The sequence below is a fragment of the Magnolia sinica genome, chromosome 5, assembly GCF_029962835.1.
Source record: "Magnolia sinica isolate HGM2019 chromosome 5, MsV1, whole genome shotgun sequence".
NCBI lineage: Eukaryota > Viridiplantae > Streptophyta > Magnoliopsida > Magnoliales > Magnoliaceae > Magnolia > Magnolia sinica.
In genome coordinates, this window is record NC_080577.1 from 110,971,596 (window position 1) to 110,991,188 (window position 19,593).

The 19,593-nt window shown below is 40.4% G+C and overlaps 1 protein-coding gene across 1 annotated transcript in view; it reads left to right on the forward strand.

The window, feature by feature from the left end:
• The window catches only part of LOC131246693 (uncharacterized), a 64,591-nt gene extending 45,829 nt beyond the window's left edge, over positions 1-18,762 (forward strand). Inside the window, exon 8 of the mRNA XM_058247043.1 lies at positions 17,671-18,762. Coding sequence (XP_058103026.1) covers positions 17,671-18,525 — 855 coding nt within the window. The 3' untranslated portion in view covers positions 18,526-18,762. The remainder of the gene's footprint in view (positions 1-17,670) is intronic.
• Positions 18,763-19,593: the final 831 nt, after the last annotated feature.

Consider the following 19,593-nt stretch of genomic DNA (forward strand, 5'->3'; position numbering starts at 1 on the left):
CCCTTGGCAGGAGGTTCCCGCACTAGAAACCTAGGTGGGGCCCACCATGATGTTTGTGAGAAATCTACCCTGTCAATCCGTTTTGTGAGCTCATTTTAGGACATGAGACCAAAAGTGAGCAGCTTCCAAGACTCGAGTGGGCGACACTAAAGGAAAGGTGGGTAGGGAAATTCATACTATTAAAACCTCCATGGGGTCGACAGTGATGTTTAAATGCCATCCATAGCGTTCATAACGTCATACCTACTGGGATGAACTGAGAAGACAAATATTTCCCTGATTCAAAACTTCTGTGGTCCCACGAATATTCAACTGTGTTCATTCAATCCTCACGTTTTCGGCCCACTTGAGTATTTGATCCAACTTATTTTCATACATGTCTTTGATACATTTATAAATGTCATGCGTTCAGTTTAAATATAGTTGCATTAGTTCAGTTAAGCCTCGCTTAACTTCGGACCCAATACAAAGGAAACTTATTATGTGCACCTTTTTTTTTGAGATGTTATGATTTAAAAGTGTGTATTAAGGTCTTTTTTAGCAATCCCTAAAGTTTCATTGAAAAATTCAACCAGTTTCCCCATGTTTCCCAAGAAGTGCGATAAATTATGTGATACAAACGATATATCCCTTGTGATAACCGATACGTATCTGTATCCCAAGGGTGCGATACATAGCGCGATACCGATATTTCGACCACTGTCGGATACCAAGGATTATTATACCATCAATTTGACAAGTAACAATTATTAAATCTTGGCTAGTATCTTGCCATTTAGACTCCATCGTGTTCTAAGCTCTTGATTATTTAATCTCTAAAAAAAAAAAAGAAAAAAAAAAGCTCTTGATTATTTCAATGTGCAAGGTGCACTCATCCAAGGTAGGCATGTTTTAGACTTGTGTGCAAGGTATCTCATATCGGTATCAGTTGGCGTAACGGTGCCCTCCGATACCGATACGGATTCGGGGGTGTATCGGCGATACGGGGGCGTAACGGCCCGTAACGGTGCAAATTTTTTTTTTTTGCCAAAAAAATATGAAAGAATATGGATTAAATCCGGAATATTCTAAGCATTTCAAATATGCATTCATTTATAAATTGGAACATGTTTATGGTGGTGTAACGGTCCACTCTTTGGTGAGACGTTGTATCGAACTGTCTGATGAATTTATGAACCTGACAACCTGGATTTGACTACAAAACTCGTATATTTAATTTTCTAACTATCTACTATCAATGATAGATATATTAGAATGAATGTAATATGAAAATATCTTACATGTATAGGTGTTTGCAATTATTTTTCATAATTTATTCTATATTAAGTTATTAACAATTTAACATACCTGTGGCTGTGACTGTGATTCCTGTCCTGTGACCTGTTATCCTCAAGTCAAGAATATTAAAATAAAAAATAGTAGTGTCTGATATACTCCCCTGCAACTTGATTAAGGATTACTTGATTGGTTGTCAGGGGAGCTATTTTAAATACAAGTTCGGCAGTGTCAAGTGTGTGCTTGGCTTCTTGTAATAATACTGCTGTGACTGTGAGCTGTCCGCTGTAAGCCTGCAAATTTACCTTAATACAAATATATACTTACAATCAAAAGTCACTACGAAAATGAAAAACTGTTTTTTTGTGGTTGCTCGACCTCCACATCATCGTCATCGTCATCGTCATCATCAGGATGAGGCTGTCCAATAGGTGGTGCTGCATATACATAATATCCAGTGCCAGAAGGAAATACTAGATCAATGAAACCAGGTGATGACTGATTCTGACTAGACAACGACTTCGATCCCGAGTAAGGATATCCACCAGTGCCCGTCGAATAGTCATACTGGTGCCCGTACTCAAGCTATTGAGAATCTTGAGATTGAGAGTGCGTCTGTTGTGATGAGTAACTTGGATTTAAATCTGGATATCTATAATCATATGGATATGGATCGGGAGGACTACTCCAACATGAATGTGATGGAATAGGCTCAGTATAACCACCATAATCATAATCTCGTTGGCCATAAGAATATCCATCATAACAACCAGGACCATAAGCCTGCTGATGTTCTGCACCTCCCGGACCCGGTGCACCACTAGACCTACCCTCCTCCTGCTGGCCGTATTGTGACTCGGTACACTCATAAGTTTGACGTCGTGTACTACCTTGTCGATGTTCATCGACATTGCGATCTGTAGACAGTTGTATGGTGTGCTGAGCAACACCAGAAGTGCCAGCACTAGGGGCAGGGGGGTCATCACCATCACGCAACACGGTCACGCTACCACTGCTCGTACTCTTTTGTTGATCTTGAGCCGTACTTGGCATAAAAGCTGCCCCTCTTACTGGGTCCAACACATCTGCACAACTCTCTTGTTGCGTTATGCGTATTACTGGATCATCAACTTCCAATTCTCCACTATCCTCTTCAATTTGCTTTTCCCTTGCTTCCAACCAAGGTAGAAGCGGGTCATCCTCATCATAAATATTGTCAAAGTTTTTCGACAGTAGTCTGTGTCATCGGCGGCTGTAATGCTCCTATGATGTCGTCGCATTCTTAGTTTTATATTGTAGTGCATGAAGACAAGTCTATCTAATGTCCTAGTCTGCAATCTATTCATATTCTTTGAATGAATAAGTGCAAAACAACTCCAATTCCTTTCGCAGCTAGAGGAAGATGTTGTCTGGCTCAAAACTTTTACTGCAATTTTTTGGAGAGCCTTCGTACTCTCTCCGAAATTAATCCACCATTTGGCCAGTTGCAACCTAGATACTGCATGCTATGCAAGAGCATCTCCAAAGCTACCCAGGCGATTTTCAAATGTATATAATTCATTCAACACCTTTATTTGCATATCTAAGTCAGGCTCTAATATCTTTATCACATTCTTTAGCCCGACACGAACTTCATCATCCGCAACAAATGATTGGGCATATCTGTACCTAGGATTTAGGTAGTAACCTGCTGCATGAAGATTGTGTGGAGTTGTTTTGTCCATCTCATGTCGACCATCTTCCAAGAAGACTCCCAGCTTTTACAATCACGTTGAATTGCCAACTTTGCCTTATCCATGGTATCGTATAAGATGCCCATGGTAGGTGCTTCGTCGGTTTTAACAAGACTGAGTACCCTCATTAGTGGCTCCATCATTTTTAGGATCGAGTTGACCCTCTTCTAATATTTATTGTCCCGTATGGTGTTCGCAACTTCAACTGGTGTCCCTGATGTCTTCTGCCCATATTTTGTGTTGAGCCAATCTCGGGAAGCGAACATCTCATTCAACTCTCCCCTATGTTTGAATAAACTCTCTAATGTTATAAAGTTTGTTGCGAATCTAGTCGCGGCAAGCCTCAACAACTCTCGTCCTTTTGTGAACTTCCTCGTTATTGCAACTACTTGATTATAGTTGTAAATAAATGTCGTCACTTCTCTTGCCCTTTCGACCATTTCCTTAACATTCTTCTTCTTCCCAATATCTTCCAATATAAGATCAATACAATGGGCAGCACATGGTGACTAAAAAATATGTGGTCTCTTCTTCATCAACTTATGTCCTGCAAGCTTATATGATGCTTCATTATCTGTCACAATTTGCACTACATTTTCCTCTCCAATCTCTTCAACAACTTTATCCATTAGTCTAGTAATATAATTAGAATATTTTGTTACCTCTGAGGCATCATTTGACTTGTGGTATATAGTTCCTAAGTGGCAGTATTAAGGTGTCCCGTATCGGTACCGGTTGGTGTAACGGTGCCCTCCGAAACCGATACGGATACGGGGGCGTAACGGCCCGTAACGGCGCAAATTATTATTTTTTTTCAAAAAAATATGAAAAAATATGGATTAAATCTGGAATATTCTAAGCATTCCAAATATGCATTCATTTATAAATTTGAACATGTTTATGGTGGTGTAACGGTCCACTCTTTGGTGAGAAGTTGTATCGAACTGTCTGATGAATTTATGAACCAAATAACCTGAATTTGACTACAAAATTCATATATTTAATTTTCTAACTATCTACTATTAATGATAGATATATTAGAATGAATGCAATATGAAAATATCTTACATTTAGGTGTTTGCAATTATTTTTGAGGGCCAAAATTCATGCGTAAATAGAAAACAAATATAAAATGGCACCCCAAATATGTAAAATGCACATTAACATGTTCTACTATGATTAACACATCATATGTCATTATTAAAACAGCAAAAGAACTATTAAAAAATGATTTTTCGAATTTTCAAAAAAAGGGCCGAAATAAATGTGTAAATAGAAAAAAATATTAAAAAAATATAAAATGGCACCCCAAATATGTAAAATGCACATTAACACGTTCTACTATGATTAACACATCATATGGCATCATTAAAACAACAAAAGAATCATTAAAAAATGATATTTGAATTTTCAAAAAAAGGGCCGAAATAAATGCGTAAATAGAAAAAAAATATAAAAAAATATAAAATGGCACCCCAAATCTGTAAAATGCATATTAAAATGTTCTACTATGATTAACACATCGTATGGCATCATTAAAACATCAAAAGAATCATTAAAAAATAATTTTTTGAATTTTCAAAAAAAGGGCCAAAATAAATGCGTAAATAGAAAAAAAATATAAAAAATATATAAAATGGCACCCCAAATCTGTAAAATGCACATTAACATGTTCTACTATGATTAACACATCAAATGGCATGATTAAAATAGCAAAACAACCATTAAAAATTGATTTTTCGAATTTTTAAAAAAGGGGCCAAAATTCATGCGTAAACAGAAAAAAATATAAAAAAATTATTAAATAGCACCCCAAATCTGTAAAATACACATTAACATGTTCTACTATGATTAACACATCATATGGCATGATTAAAACCGCAAAACATATTAAAAAAAGTATAAATACCTATTTTTGATGAATTTCTGAAAAATGGCCCACCGAGCTTTGATTCAAGAAAATCCGTAATATAATGTGTTTTTATCTCAAATACCTAGCTAAGGTTGGTAGAAATTAGTAGTAAAAGGAGTGAGAAACAATTTGGAAGCAAGAGGTTTCAAAAAAACAGCAAAAACAGAGCTTAAGATGAAAAAAAGAAGTTACCATTATTTGGCCCGTTACGGCCGATACGGGTACAAAATCGAGTAACGGCCGATACGACCCCGAAACACGTAACGGTTCCCACCGTTACCGTTATGTATCGGCCGTTACGGCCGATACGTTACCGTTTTGGCACACCATGGGCAGTATACTATGAAGTTAATCATGCTGCGTTTGGTTGGGCCAGTCCAACCATCACACATGATCGTGCATCCTCTGGCTTGCCATACAGATTTAAAGGTAGCCACGTATGCTTTCACATCCGCATACTCTGCATCTATCCATTTCCCCCTAATCTCCTTAGCCGTGAGAGCTTTTATTCCTTCACTACTTCTGCTACTGCAGCAATTACTACCTACCAATATGGAGAATTGGCCGCATTATGAGGTATGTTGGCATGTATAAATAACTTTGCTGCTGTCCTACCTAGCTTCTCAACGGAAGTTGAACTCCACATTTGTTTTATCTTCTTTTGTTTAGTTGATTCTTTCCTAAACAGGATTTGATCAATAGAGGGTCTCCTAAGCTCATTTACTTCTTCATCCAAATGTATAGGGGCATCACGTGAAGATGTCTGTCGTCGGCTCCCAAACACACGTCGTAACCCACCAAACCTCCCCCTACCCCCACCTGCAGAAGCAGTTGCACTCCCAGTCCCACTGCCACCCCCACCCCCTCCCCTCATATCACGTATTGACCCACTCGTGCTAAACATGCGGCGACGTTCTTCCTCTTCACGAGTTAGATGCAAGCTCTCTCCTAGCTATAGTTAATTCCCGATCTGAATCTTCGTCAGAATCAATAATATCTTCATCGCGAACGCCCATATATTTAGAATCAAACACCTCCTGTCGAGCTGCATCCAAAATCTCATCTTTCTTCTTTTGTCCAGCAGCACGTTTACCCTTCGACTCATCCAGACTAGCTTGCATTAAAAGCATTATCTCTTTCGGTACTCTAGTACATCCCGCAACTTGACCCTTTTGATGTGCCAAATGTTGTTTGAGACGGGTAATTCCACCAGTTACTAGTCTATCACAATAGTTGCACTTCATTTGGTGCCTAGTACCACCAACCCTCTGACAATGTTGCCATCCAATATCCTCACTTGTTGGCAGACCCAGACATTTCCTTAGGCTTAGGTAGATACTAGATATAAATTAGATATGACCTACGTCTATGTGAGATTGTGAATCTACTCACTATTATAAATTTATATACAGTTTCAGAATCTAATCAATAAAGATGATTTTATGTTCTAAACCCTAAGAAGCTCTAAAACCTGTCCAATATAAGAAAATATAAACATAAAGTCACTAATTCAAAAATAGAAAAAAATTATAAAAAAATATAAAATGACAACAACAATCTGTAAAATGCACATTAACATGTTCTAATATGATTAACACATTGTATTCTACCATTAAAACAACAAAACATTCAATAAAAAATAAATTTTCGAATTTTAAAAAAAAAGGGCTGAAAATAGTGCGAAAATAGAAAAAAATTATAAAAATATATAAAATGACAACAACAATCTGTAAATTCTAATATGATTAACACATCATATTCTACCATTAAAACAACAAAACATTCAACAAAAAATGATTTTTCGAATTTAAAAAAAAGGGTCGAAAATAGTGCGAAAATAGAAAAAAATTATAAAAAAATATAAAATGACAACAACAATCTATAAAATGAACATTAACATGTTCTAATATGATTAACACATCATATTCTACCATTAAAACAACAAAACATTCAATAAAAAGTATAAATACCTAATTTTGAGAAATTTCTGAAAATTGGCCCACGGAGCTTCGAATCAAGAAAATCCTTAATATAAGTTGTTTTTATCTATAATATCAAGCTAAGAGTGGTTGAAAATATTAATAGAATGATTTAGGAAGAGTTTGGAAGAAAGAGATTAAAAAAAAAAAAAAAAAGAGTGAAAAAATGGACCTTAAAAAGCCAAAAAAATATAATCGTTTTCTGACCGTTACAGGGCAGTAATGGCCGTTACGCCCCGTACTACAAAATCAATGCATTCATGATTTGTCGCGTAACGGTCACGGCCATTACCGTTACGTTTCGGCCAATACGTAACCGATATGGGACACCTTGCTTGTGTGTTAGTTGCACATGAATGCATTGATTCAAGACATAAGCGAGGGACCGTTGGGTGCCATTTGGAAGTTGGACATGGAGAAGGCTTTTGACAATGTAAGTGGGATTGTCTTCTTTACATGATAGAATGGATGGGATCTCGAGTTTGGTGAAGGAGACAAATGGGGTCCAGAGTTCGCTGAAGGTTTTACCGAGAGGTTTCTTTCGAGGATCTAGAGGACTGATTAAGGGGACACTCGTTCTCTATTCCTTACTACTATTGTGGCCAAGGCTCTTAGCAAGATGTTGGAGAAGGTAAGTTTTAATGGAGTAGTTTGGGGCTTCAAGGTGGACTGAACTAATTTCAGTTGTCTCATCTGCAATATGTGGATGGTTATGTGAGGCTAAGAGGGAGCAAGTTTTGAATTGAGGCATATTCTATAAGGTAGCTAACTAGCAGAAGGAAAATCCTCAGAAAAACAAAAGGCAAAGTGTTGGGAGTGAAGTTGGAGGAAGTATGAGTGAACAAGCTTGTGGGGAGTTTTATATGTCAAACTGTAATTGTTACCTTCAATGCAAGTCTTCATTTGTGTGAAGGTAAACCATCAAAGGGTTCGTGGGAGCTGGTGTTAGAAATGGTAGAAAAGAAGCTAGCCACTTGGAAGGGTAGACTATTGTTATTTAAAGGTGTTGGACACTTATAAGCACAACAATTTCGACAATGTTGGTTATCATGTCATTGTTTCGTGTACAAAGAGATTTCTTATAGAAAGAGTGGTAGAGAAGCAAAAGTACCATCTTTTGGATTGGAAGAATGTAGGCCACCTTACAAATCAAGGGGGAGAGGACATTAAATCATTGAAGATCATCATTCGATCTTGCTTGGGAAGTGGTTGTGGAGGTTTGGTGAGGAGGAAGATTGCTTTCGGAGGTCTCAGTGTGGAAATACATTATGTGGGGTGATGAATGGAGTACCTTGGCAAGAACAAGATATCATTGCTCTAGGGTTTAGGAATTATGTGCAAAATGTTGAAGCTCGGTTCACGATAGGTATCCACCTCGAGGTAGGGAAGTACAATCTTGTTCGGTTTTTTGGGAGGATCTATCTATGAAAGGCTGTTATTTTTTTTATCCTTAGCCCCCTTTTCAATCCATTGCCAATAAAAGGGATAGAGATAAGCCAAGTCTTTAGCAAGGTGGCTTCCAAATGGTCTAGTTTCTAGCCTCAAGAAGAATTTAAGTAATGAGGAAATTGAGGACCTATTAGTCTAATGAGGATCTTAGTGAGTGTTTTTAGGCAATCAAAATGAGTTGGACAAAGGAATTTGGAGTGATCCTATTTTCAAATCTTTTACTGGATCTTGTTCGATGAAAGCAAGAGGACTTGGTTAGGGAAAGTTTTTAAACCCCCTAGGATGATTGCTTTGGAAAGGTGGCAGGTCGTGATAAGGTAACAATCGACCATCTTAGAATCAGCGGATAATAATCATCAATTGCTACATTATGTGCTTGAGGAACATGGAAAATGTGAATCACCTTTTTATTTGCTGGCCTTGTGTTGGGAGATTTAGTAATGGTGTCTTGACCAACTCTGAATGACTTGTTCAATGACAATTGCCAATCTTTTGGATGGTGTGATCGCTGGTTATATTTCCTCATGGCTTTAATGGCTGACATTGTGGAATTTATACCATTCCTTTTAAAGATCGAAGTTTTACTTCTTAATGTGGTGGCCCTGTGGTGTGTGTGGGAGATTTCAAGGTGGTTAGGTTCATTTTGAGAAGCTGACGAGGACCCGCATAACGCGTAGTATGAGGGAATTTTCAAAATCGAGTGTGTAAAAACGATATTGTGGACATCCCGATGGCAGACGTTAAGTTCACGTGGACTAACGGGCAAGAGGTGGTGGCAAAATCCAACATAGACAAGCTCTTGGTTTCTTTGAATTGAGTGGAGAAGTCCCCCTTGTTTGGCAAATGGGGCTCCCAATTGCCGTTATTCGACCTTCGCCTGATCATTTTGGAAGTGAAAGAGGACTAGAGCTGCTGTCTAGAAGTGAAGGGCTTTTCTTCATTGGTTAAGGAGTGGAGGAACTCTATCAAGGTGGAAGGTTGACAAAGTTTTAGGATTTTTCAAAAACTCAAAATTCTCATTAGGGAGAATCAGCAGTTGGAGAACTGAGGTGCTAGGCAAGCGGGAGGAAGAGTTAAGATCTATTCTCCAGGACATTCATATAATCGAGGGAGATAAGAATCTCTAGCATGATGGTGGATGGGAGGAGAATTGAAAATCAAGATCAAGTGTGTGAAGCTATTATGTAGTTTTATAAGGATTTATTGTCAGGGGAGAGGTGGGTGCGTCCAAGGGTGGATAATATGTTGTGGGAATTGTTGGAGGAATCGAGGTTAAGCTTTCGCTAAATTATAGGAACTGGCTAAACAAAGAAATTTAAGTAGAGGCAACGGTCTAGAGCAACGTGGCTCAAGGTGGGAGATAAGAATCTCTAGTGTGATGGTGAATGGGAGGAGAATTGAAAAACAAGATCAGGTGTGTGTAACTATTGTGCAGTTCTATGAGGATGTATTGTCAGGGGAGAGGTAGGTGCGTCTAAGGGTAGATAATTTTTCTTATGATCAATTGTTTGCGGAGGAAGCCGAGTCTTTAGAGGAGCCAGTTTTTTAGGTAAAAAAAGCAGTAGAAGCACGGGGAGAGATAGGGCTTTGAGACCAGACAGATTTCCTCTGGCCTTCTTTTAGGTTTTCTGACAGATGGTGAAGGGAAATGTATTCTAAAATGGCTACATAATGGTAATGGTGGTAACTATTACACTTCATGGGGTCATAATTGTCATTACTGAAACATGATCATTAACAGCCCCTTACAAGGCCTCTATGTGTGTGTGTGTGAAGCCGCAATTGTTGTTATAGACTGTTATTTTTTATGGAATACCTTGGTGAATGGAGATCTGGTTAGTCTCATTACTGAGTTCTATGAAAGGAGTTGTCTTGTGTCTTAATTGGGTGCGTCTTTCATAGCCATCATACTGTTAAAAGAGGGCCAATTTCCCTAGCGACTTTAGGCCTATCATCCTTATCAGGGGCCATTATAAGATCTTAGCCAAGAGTTTGGTGTCAAGGTTTCGAGTGGTTCTTGCAAAGGTTATTTATGAAGTTTAAGGGTTTTTTTGTGGCAGGTAGACAAATTTTGGATGGTGTTCTTATTTGGCATGAATGTAATTGATTCGAGACAGAGAGAGGGCAAGGAAGGAGTTGTTTACAAGCTGATATTGAGACAACTTATGACTATAGATTGAGAATTCCTCGAATGCATGCTAAGTCATATGGGTTGTGGAGAGAAATGGAGAAAGTGGATTCAAGAGTGTCTTCGGTCGACTAAATTCTCAGTATTAACGGGCCACCTAAAGGCTTTTTTAAAGCATCGAGAGGGCTTAGGCAAGGGGATCCTCTCTCTCCTTTTTTGTTCATGGTGGTTGTGGAGGCTCTAAATAAGATGCTAGACATAGGCATATCCATGGGCCTCATAAGGGGGCTTAGGGTAGAGAGTGTTGATTTTAAGATTTCGCATCTACAATTCGCGAGTGACACCATTTTGTTTTGCGATGCAAATGGCAAGGTGAATGATGCCAAGAAAATTATCAGATTCTTCGAAGTGGTATTCGGGCTGAAGGTGAACATTTTGAAGAGCAAGATATTAGGGGTTTGTATTTCCATAAAGGAGGTGGAGAGATTAGCACAAGTGCTTGGTTGTCATGCAGGGTCCTTTCCCGCATATCTTGGTTTCCCTCTTTATGTTGTTAAGCTGACTAAATATCTTTGGGACATGGTAATTGAAAAGGTAGAATGGAAATTATCAAGCTGGAAGATGGGCATCTATCTTTGTGGGGAAGATTGATGATAATTAAAGGTGCTATGTTAAAATGTGCCACTCTATTTCATGTCTCTTTTTAGGTGCCTGAAGGTAGTGCTAGATAGACTAGAGAGATTGAGACGCGATTTTTTATGGCAAGGCATGGAAGAAAAGAAGTTTTATCTATTAAAGTGAGAAGAGGCGTGCTAACCATATGGGGGAGGTGGAGCTGGAATGAGGCAATTGGAGGGCATAAACTTGGTGTTGCTAGGCAAGTGGTTGTGACGCTTTGGCACAGAAGATGACGATCTTTGGAGAGTAGTTTGGGTGGTTTGGAAGGCGATGGTTAGGTTGGGGACTATGTTTTGGGAGGGGATTGGGGAGAGAATTTGATTCCGGGAGGATAGTGGTTTGGAAGGCGATGGTTAGGTTGGGGGCTATGTTTAGGGAGGGGATCGGGGAGAGAATTTGACTACGGGAGGATACCTAGCTTGGTCTCTGAATAGAGAATCTAGCTAGGCTCTCTTCGGACGAGAATATCTCCATTGAAACTTGAGAGGTGCTATTCTCTAGTTGGTGGAAAAGTGGTGTGGCCCGTAGTTGTAGAACCTGTCAGACGAGGAAGTGGTTGATTTTGCGTGGTTATTGGATTGGCTTCATTCCTTTTGCCATTCGGTCGAAGAGAGAGATCATATGGTTTGGAAAGAGTATAGTTTGGTTGGATTTTCTGGATGGTCGTTTTACAAGTTTATGTACAGGTTGGCATCTGGGGAGCTCAGAGGACACACTTCTTTCGTGTGGCACTACCGTGGCCCCCTAAAGTCCTGGCTTTTGAATGGTCAGTGGGGAGCAACAAAATGTTAATTATTGACAATTTCATAAAAGGAAAATGGTGATTCCCAACATTTGCATGTTGTGCATGAGCAATGTGAGTCAGTGGATCATCTCGTCACCCATTACACCATTGCTAATGGAGGTTTGGGGTGGGTTCTTTGAATCCTTTAGGGTGAAGTGGGTGATGGTAGGATCTATTGAAGGCTTCTTTGCGTGGCATGGGGCAAGGTATTCAATAACGGTAATGGTAGCCATAATGGCCACCATTGTTGTTGTTATGATATGGGAAGTAATGGCCATTACAACTTTAGAAAAATGTAATAGCCTGTAACGAATTGTTATGGGCCCCTTTTTCTGTAATTGCCAGTACGGCCCCGTAATGCGTAATGGTACCCACCACTGTTAAATAACCGTTTTTTTATACCATGGCATGGGGTCGGCATTTTTTATTTTATTTTTTGTGTGTGTGTGTAGGGGGGTGGATCTTTGGGTTATATCGGGGGAAGGAATAAAATCGATGTTTCCGCGATTGAAGTGCGCCAACAATGGATGTGCTTAAAAGGGCTAAGATGGATATTATGGGGTGGGCCTCATGTTTAGACTCCTTTGGAAATTGCGATTTTTCCCCTCTGTTCTGGTCTTCTTTGTTGTAATTTTGCCTATGTTCCGCAGGCTTCTTCTAATTAAACTTTGTTTTCTCCTAAAAAAAGAAGTTTGAATTAGGTGACCAAAATGGTGTGGAGCAAGGTTTCTTCTTATGCTCTCATTGAGGAGTTTATGGTATATAAAGTGGATTCTATGGAGGACTAGAATGGATTTATGATGTAATTTGTTACTCTTAAGTGATTGTACCTTGCAGGGGTTGGACAAAAGTAGAGTTTGCTCCCTTTTGCTGTCATGTGGAGTTTGTGGTAAGAGAGGATAGGTTGGCCATCTCTTCCTACGCTGATGACAGGAAGGTTCGGAAGGGCCAGCGAGTGGTGGGTTTTCATCCGAGTCTCTTTTTTAAAAGATTTGCGATGCAGGTTATTCGCGTTACCCATTTGCCTACATGTGGAAAGTCCTGATCCCAGGTTGAAGTATTTAGTTGGATTGCCTCGATGAACAGAATTCGGAATGTCGACAATTTGATGAATGTAAATGATAAAGAATCGGTTGATCATCTATTGCTCAACTGTAAGGCAGCCAGTGAGTCGTGCAGTCACTTTTTCAACTTGTTCGCTGTAAGGTGGGTAATTGATAAATCATTTTTTTGTCATCATTGGGTGGTCGGTTAGCCCCCTCTTGGGGAAAATTAATTATAATTATTTTCGAAGATGTTCCTTTTAGCCATCCTATAGGGTGTGTGGAAGCATTGGAATGCTAGATCTTTTAGGATAGATTTGCTATTCTCTCTTCTCAGGTGGAGCATTGATTTGTTGATTTTTGAGTGGCTCTTTTGTTGCCAGAGTTTGCAGGGATTTTGATGGATTCACAGCAGGGTGACTGGGCTTCAATAGTATTTGGCCGTTTGGTTTGGGCTGGCCTGGTCTATGTACTTTTTGGGCGCGGATTGCATACTACCCCCACCAGGACCTAGCTAGAGACAGACAGTCCTGTCAGGGGCTGTGGGGCCCACCATGATATATTATTTTATCCAAACCATCCATCCATTTTTAAAGATAATTTTAGGACATGATCCCAGAAAGGAGGCAAATTGAAGGCTCAAGTGGACCACACCACAGGAAGCAGTGGTGACAATGACCCCCACCATTGAAACCTTCCTAGGGCCCATCGTGATGTTTATTTTCTATCCAACATATTCAAAAGGTCACATAGACCTGGATGAAGGGAAAACATAAATATCAACTTGATCCAAAACTTCTTTGGCCCCCAAGAGGTTTTCAGTGGTAGGCATTCAAGCCCCCACTATTTCCTGTGATGTGGTTCACTTGAGCATTTGATCTGTCTTATTTTTGGGCTCCTCGCCTGATTTTTCAAAATGGATTGACAGTATGGATAAAACACATGCATTACGGTGGGCCCCACAGAGCCCCTAACAGGACCGTCCATCTCTAGCCAGGTCCTGGTGGGGGTAGTACCCAATCCCTGCCCGTACTTTTTGGGTTTTTTAACCTTTTTTTTTTTTTTTTTGTCTCCCTTCTCTGCTTTGTCTTGGTTGTAGACTTGTATTGGGCATTGCAGGGTGAAAAACATGGGGTGCTGAAACAACTGTATGGTAAATCGGCATAGCAGGCATGACGGCCTTGATTAGAGTAATGCACCCACCCAAAGAATATTTCCTTTCCAGGTTGATAATCTACGCTGAACTCTTTTAATCACCGGATGTCAGAGCCTTTTAGCAGGATTCCCAATAGAAAGAAGGCATCCCAACATAAATAGAGGGAAGTGAGCCAGCCTTATCCCAAAGATCAGCTACCTCTTTGTTCTCCATGTTGACTCCCAGCAGTTCACTCTTTAAGAGATTTACTTTTTGAGTCTGAAACCACCTTAAAACATCTTAAAATACATTTCAGATGCCACTTGTTGAATATTAGCATCACATTGGATCCAGGTGTCATCGGCCAACTTCAAATGAAATATTTCGAAATCCGACTGATCTTTGAACCCCTGATCAGGTCTTCCAATTTAGATTTATTCAACATTTTAGTCAGAGCCTCTGCCACAACCATAAAAAGAAATTGGGAAGGAGGATCCCCCTACCTCAACCTCTTGGAAGTCCTAAAGAAGCTTTTTGGTGATCCATCGACAAGCACCAAGAATTTTGTGGTCGATATATACATTCTTTCATCCAACCAAGCCACCTACCTCTGAAACCCAATCTTTTGAGCATATATAATCTAGGAAGTTCTGGTCAACCTTATCACAGGCTTTCTCCAAATCCACTTCACACATCACCCTGGCTTATTCCCTTGTGAATGGAGTCAATACACTCAGGCTCAACTGGGATCCCATCAAGAATGTGGCACCTCATGATGAAAGCATCCTGAGATGGAGAGATGATTGATCCTAACACACATTGAAGTTTGGTAGCCAACACCTTGGTGAGAATTTTGTAAGGACTCAATTGTTAAACTAATGGTCCTGAAGGTGGGCAAACTCGAGGCACCTTCTTTCTTCGGTATGAAGATAATGGAGGCTACCACATCCTTTGCAAGAGTACCTCTCAGATAGAATTCATTAGAATTTGTTGATAAACTCCATCGCCTCCTCTTTTTCTAACTTCTCATTACATCTTAAGGAAAGCCAAAGGGAAACTGTCAGGTCTTAAGGCCTTATCTTTTCCAAGGAGATTAACAGATATCTTGACATCTTCCTCTTCAAACAACATTTCCAAGGCTGTAGTAGGTTTCCACACTAATATGCCCAAATTCAAGATTGTCCAAGAGCAATCTCCTGCACTCTTTTCCACCACTTTGGTAGAAATCGACTATAGCCTCACAGATTTTGTGCAGTTTCTCAAGCTTTGTGCCCTCTACTGCCAACCTTTGGATGTGATTGATCCTCCTGGCATTTGCCATCCAATGGAAGAATTGTGTTTGCTTGCCCTTCTTGGGCCATAGAACTCTAGATTATTGTAACCACACTATCTTGTCTTCCTTCACTTTTCTCCTGTATTCATTTTGACGCTCTATTCCGTGGGATTTATCACTATTCGAAGAATCACATCCTTCCTCCTTTCAATCTCCTATATTTAGTTATGAATGTGTCATCACACACACCCACATAAAAAAGAAAAACAAAACTATATAAAAAGAAAAGAAAAGAAAACTCCTCTCTGCTGAAGGAGTTTGCGTCATGCATACTCCTGCAGAATACTATACAGATTTGTGCATCTTTTCTTCTGTACTCCTCAATGTACCATTCCTGCAATATATTGTATTTAGATTCATTCAGTTGGGCGTTCAAGAACAATAGCGTCACAACGAGTGGTCTTTAGGAGGGAAAAATCTTTGGTTTTAGATTGGGTCTCAGCTTCAGATAGCTCTTTCCTTTTCCCTTTGGGGTGGAAGTAGGCTGTTATTAATGGGTTTTTTGTTTTTGCTTTCATTATTTTGTATATTTTGGCTTTGGCCTCTTAGTGAAATTATCATCTTTCAAAAAAAAAGAAAAAAGGATTGATTCTTATAATGTATTCCCTATATATTTCTAAGTTATCCTTCTTGAGAAATGAAGTAAAAAAAAGAATAATAATAATAATAATCTTCTTCGCTCAAGCATCCTCTATTTCCGTTCTTCGTTTCTCTTTGAGCAGTCATTCTCAGATCATTTGGATGGAACACCCACCTCGAGGCTAGTGTAGAAAATCCTCTTAATGCAGGGGCATTTTCACACCGGGCTCAAGTGGGGTGGCCTGTGTGAAGCGGGGGCACACTCAGGCAAGGCGACCCGTGTGAGGTGGGTGGCTTGTGTGAGGTGGGACCCATGTGAAGTGGGGCCTTAAAGGGGGGTTCATCCGAGGGCCTGACCTGGACTATGAGATAAAGGGATTGATTTGCCACGCTCTATTAGTTCGAGCTTTTAGAGCAAGTGGACAGTTGTCCCGCGTCACCTCTTCTCTTGCCTCCTGATATATTGAAAGCCTTCTATTGCCCAAAAGTATCTCAGATGGCCAGATCTAGTCAAAACTCAAGTCTGCCCAAGTTCAAATCTCGCTTCACCGCATGCACCTAACCCTATCCCTCTATATATGTCTAGCCTTAGATTGCTTTCTCAATTAGTATTCTGACAAAGATGTTACAATTGATCGCAGTGGGTGTCAAAGGGCTGTTCTCCATGTGCAACAATCTCCATTTTAACGATGAGTCTCAATGCACATTTTGAAATGGACATTTGAAAAATCAAATTTTTTTGTGCTTATAGATTCCTGTCAACTTTCTTTGAACGGCGCGAAACAAAGTGTGGACCAATTCAAGTGAACATGTTGAAAATATCATTTTTTCTGAACTTCAGATGATACATACATTTAATGGAAAATGTTCAAAACTATTCTAATGGTGAAAAGATACTAACCTATCAAGTATTGAGAGGCTCTGTGTTCTTTCCATGATCATGTATAACATTATCTTGTGTAACTGTTATTTTACCCTCTTTTTTTATTGTCCATCTGGAAAAGGCTACAATTCTTTTTTCATTTACTATTATTAATACTTTTTTTAAAGTTGATAAAATGGTTACTTTTCTATGGGAGAACAATAAATAAAAGCTAACAGCCAACATGGGTTAATCTTGTTTAGAACCATTTGGTTGATTCAATAAACATTGGACTGATTTTTATCAGCAGCTGCAAAATGAGAACTGCTTTTTCTGAGTTGGTCTGTATGTGAGGCAGCTATTTTAGCATGCACCATGTTTACAAGTCAACCACTTGTTGTCTACAGCTAGTTGGTTATGATGTACACATGCACCTCGTAAGGGATGGCCTGGGCTTGAGTCCGCTTGAGTCCCGCTGTTGCATGCCCGCCAAAAGACAACCATTTGATATATTGCATGATGTAACTGGTTAAAAAACGAGTCGCTTTATATTCCTACTTTCTCAAATTACAATTTGGGAAAAAGATATATTCATGCAATGGCACAAATGCGGCAGCTTACCCAACAGCCATACAATGACATGGTGAATGGGACCCACTTCTCCCTAGCCATTGAATGTCTTCCTGATGACTCACATCATATGTACAACTGGGCTTGTAATTTACAAAACATGTATAGTATGCAACTCATGTCTTTTTTTTCTTTTTTTCTTTTTTTCAGGTGGCTCAGTCTCGATCCGAACATGCAGCTAACATCTCCCGCCGGCTCCTGACCAACAACAGCGGGCAGTTGATGGGCGATCAGCGGCCCAAGGAAGCAACCACCTTCTCCGATGCACCCCTCAGTTTTGTCTCAGAAACTCCGGCCAGTGGTGGGGAGAAAGAACAATCAGCCCCGGTCATGTATATTCAAAGAGGACCTTCCTTACCGGACAATAATTCTCTTCAGATTGAAGAGGACCACCGGAAAACAGCTGCTGCTGCCGTGGCGGCGAAGCTTGCAGCATCAACCTCCTCAGCTCAGATGCTAACCTACGTCCTCTCCTCTCTTGCGTCGGAGGGCGTCATTGGCAACACATTGAAAGAATCTTCCATTGAAAGCAGTCCTTCTGAGAAGAGGCCCAAACTTGAGAATAGCCCGACATCTTACATGCCAACCCAGCTTCCTCCACCACTACCACCTTTCCCGCATCCTGAATCACTCCACAACAAGATCTCTGCCTCACAAAACATGTCCCAACACCAGCCACCACCGCCTCACCCGTCGTCATCACCCATGTCACAACCAGGCCCCCCCATGCAGCCGCCTCCCCCCCTACCACCACTGCCACCTGTGCCGCCCCCGCCACTTCCAAGTCATTTCATGCAGACTGCTGGATCCATGACAAGTGTACCATACAGTTACGGTACGGCCCCACAACGGCCACCATCTTTGCCAGGTTATCAGCTAGTAGGCACACCAATTTCGGGCCTACACCCTTACCCTGGCCCACCAAACCCTTATCAGAATTTCCAGTCGTCGGATGGCGGTTTTTATAGCCAGCCGCCCTTACCAGCAATGCCATCCCAGCAGTGAAAATTTTCCATCTCGGGACCCCCCTTTGGAAGCTGTGTGTGCGCGCACGCATTGGAGAACATCATTGGTTGATGCTGCTGAGAGGCAAAGTGGGCCCCATTTGTAGACCTTTGATCACTGTTAGGACCCTGTACTTGGATGGATGAGATTCAAATCTCACATTAACAATATACATAAATTGTATATTAACTGTAGTTTCCTACCGGTTCATAATGCCTTTTGTGGGGTTGAATGCTACACTTTGAGAATGCTACTTGTCAGCACTTGTTCTAGCATTTCAGGCATGCCTTCGTGCGTAGGGTATTCATTAGGTTGGCCCACAACAGACCTGGCCCAAAAATCAAGTGGACCTCATGAATGGACCCACTTCCCTTGGATGTGGACCAATGGTCGATTATTATTATTTTTACCGTGCCCATGTGGGGCGCCTGATCAGCAGTCTCTTATTTCTAGGCCCTGCCTGATGAACGGGTGAGATCTTGCTCATGGTTGCTTTGCTGGCTTGGATTTCCAATCCTAATTTTTTTAGCAGTCTTTTAACTTTGAAACTCGGGTCCAATCCATTTATGTGATGGGCCTTTCCATGGATGGGTGATATCCAAATAACTATTTAAGACAGCCATATTCAAAGGGAACGAGTGTCAAATGATCAAGGGTCAGGATTTTCGAACTGAGTGAACGTTTTCTGGGTACACCCCATCCTTATGGGCCCATCACATAAACGGTTTGGATCATTGAAACCTGACTCTAGATCCAACGGCTACACCAAATGTTCTGTATCAAAACCTCATTGCTGGGTTGAAAGGAAGTTTTCCGCATTTCACCTTTGTTTGCTCGCACATTTTTTCGATACTCCCCATGGATCTCAACCCTTCAAATAGATCTGATGGTGTCTGAATAGTCATTTAGGGTTAAAAAGCCTAACCAGAAATGGTACACAAAAATTGGACGGTTAGTATCTTCCAATCTGAGGGAATCTTACAGCATGCTTCATCCAGAGTGGAGCGGCTTGAAATAACGGTCAGGATCACTGCGCCTTGGGCTCAATCAGTTGTACTCATATTACTT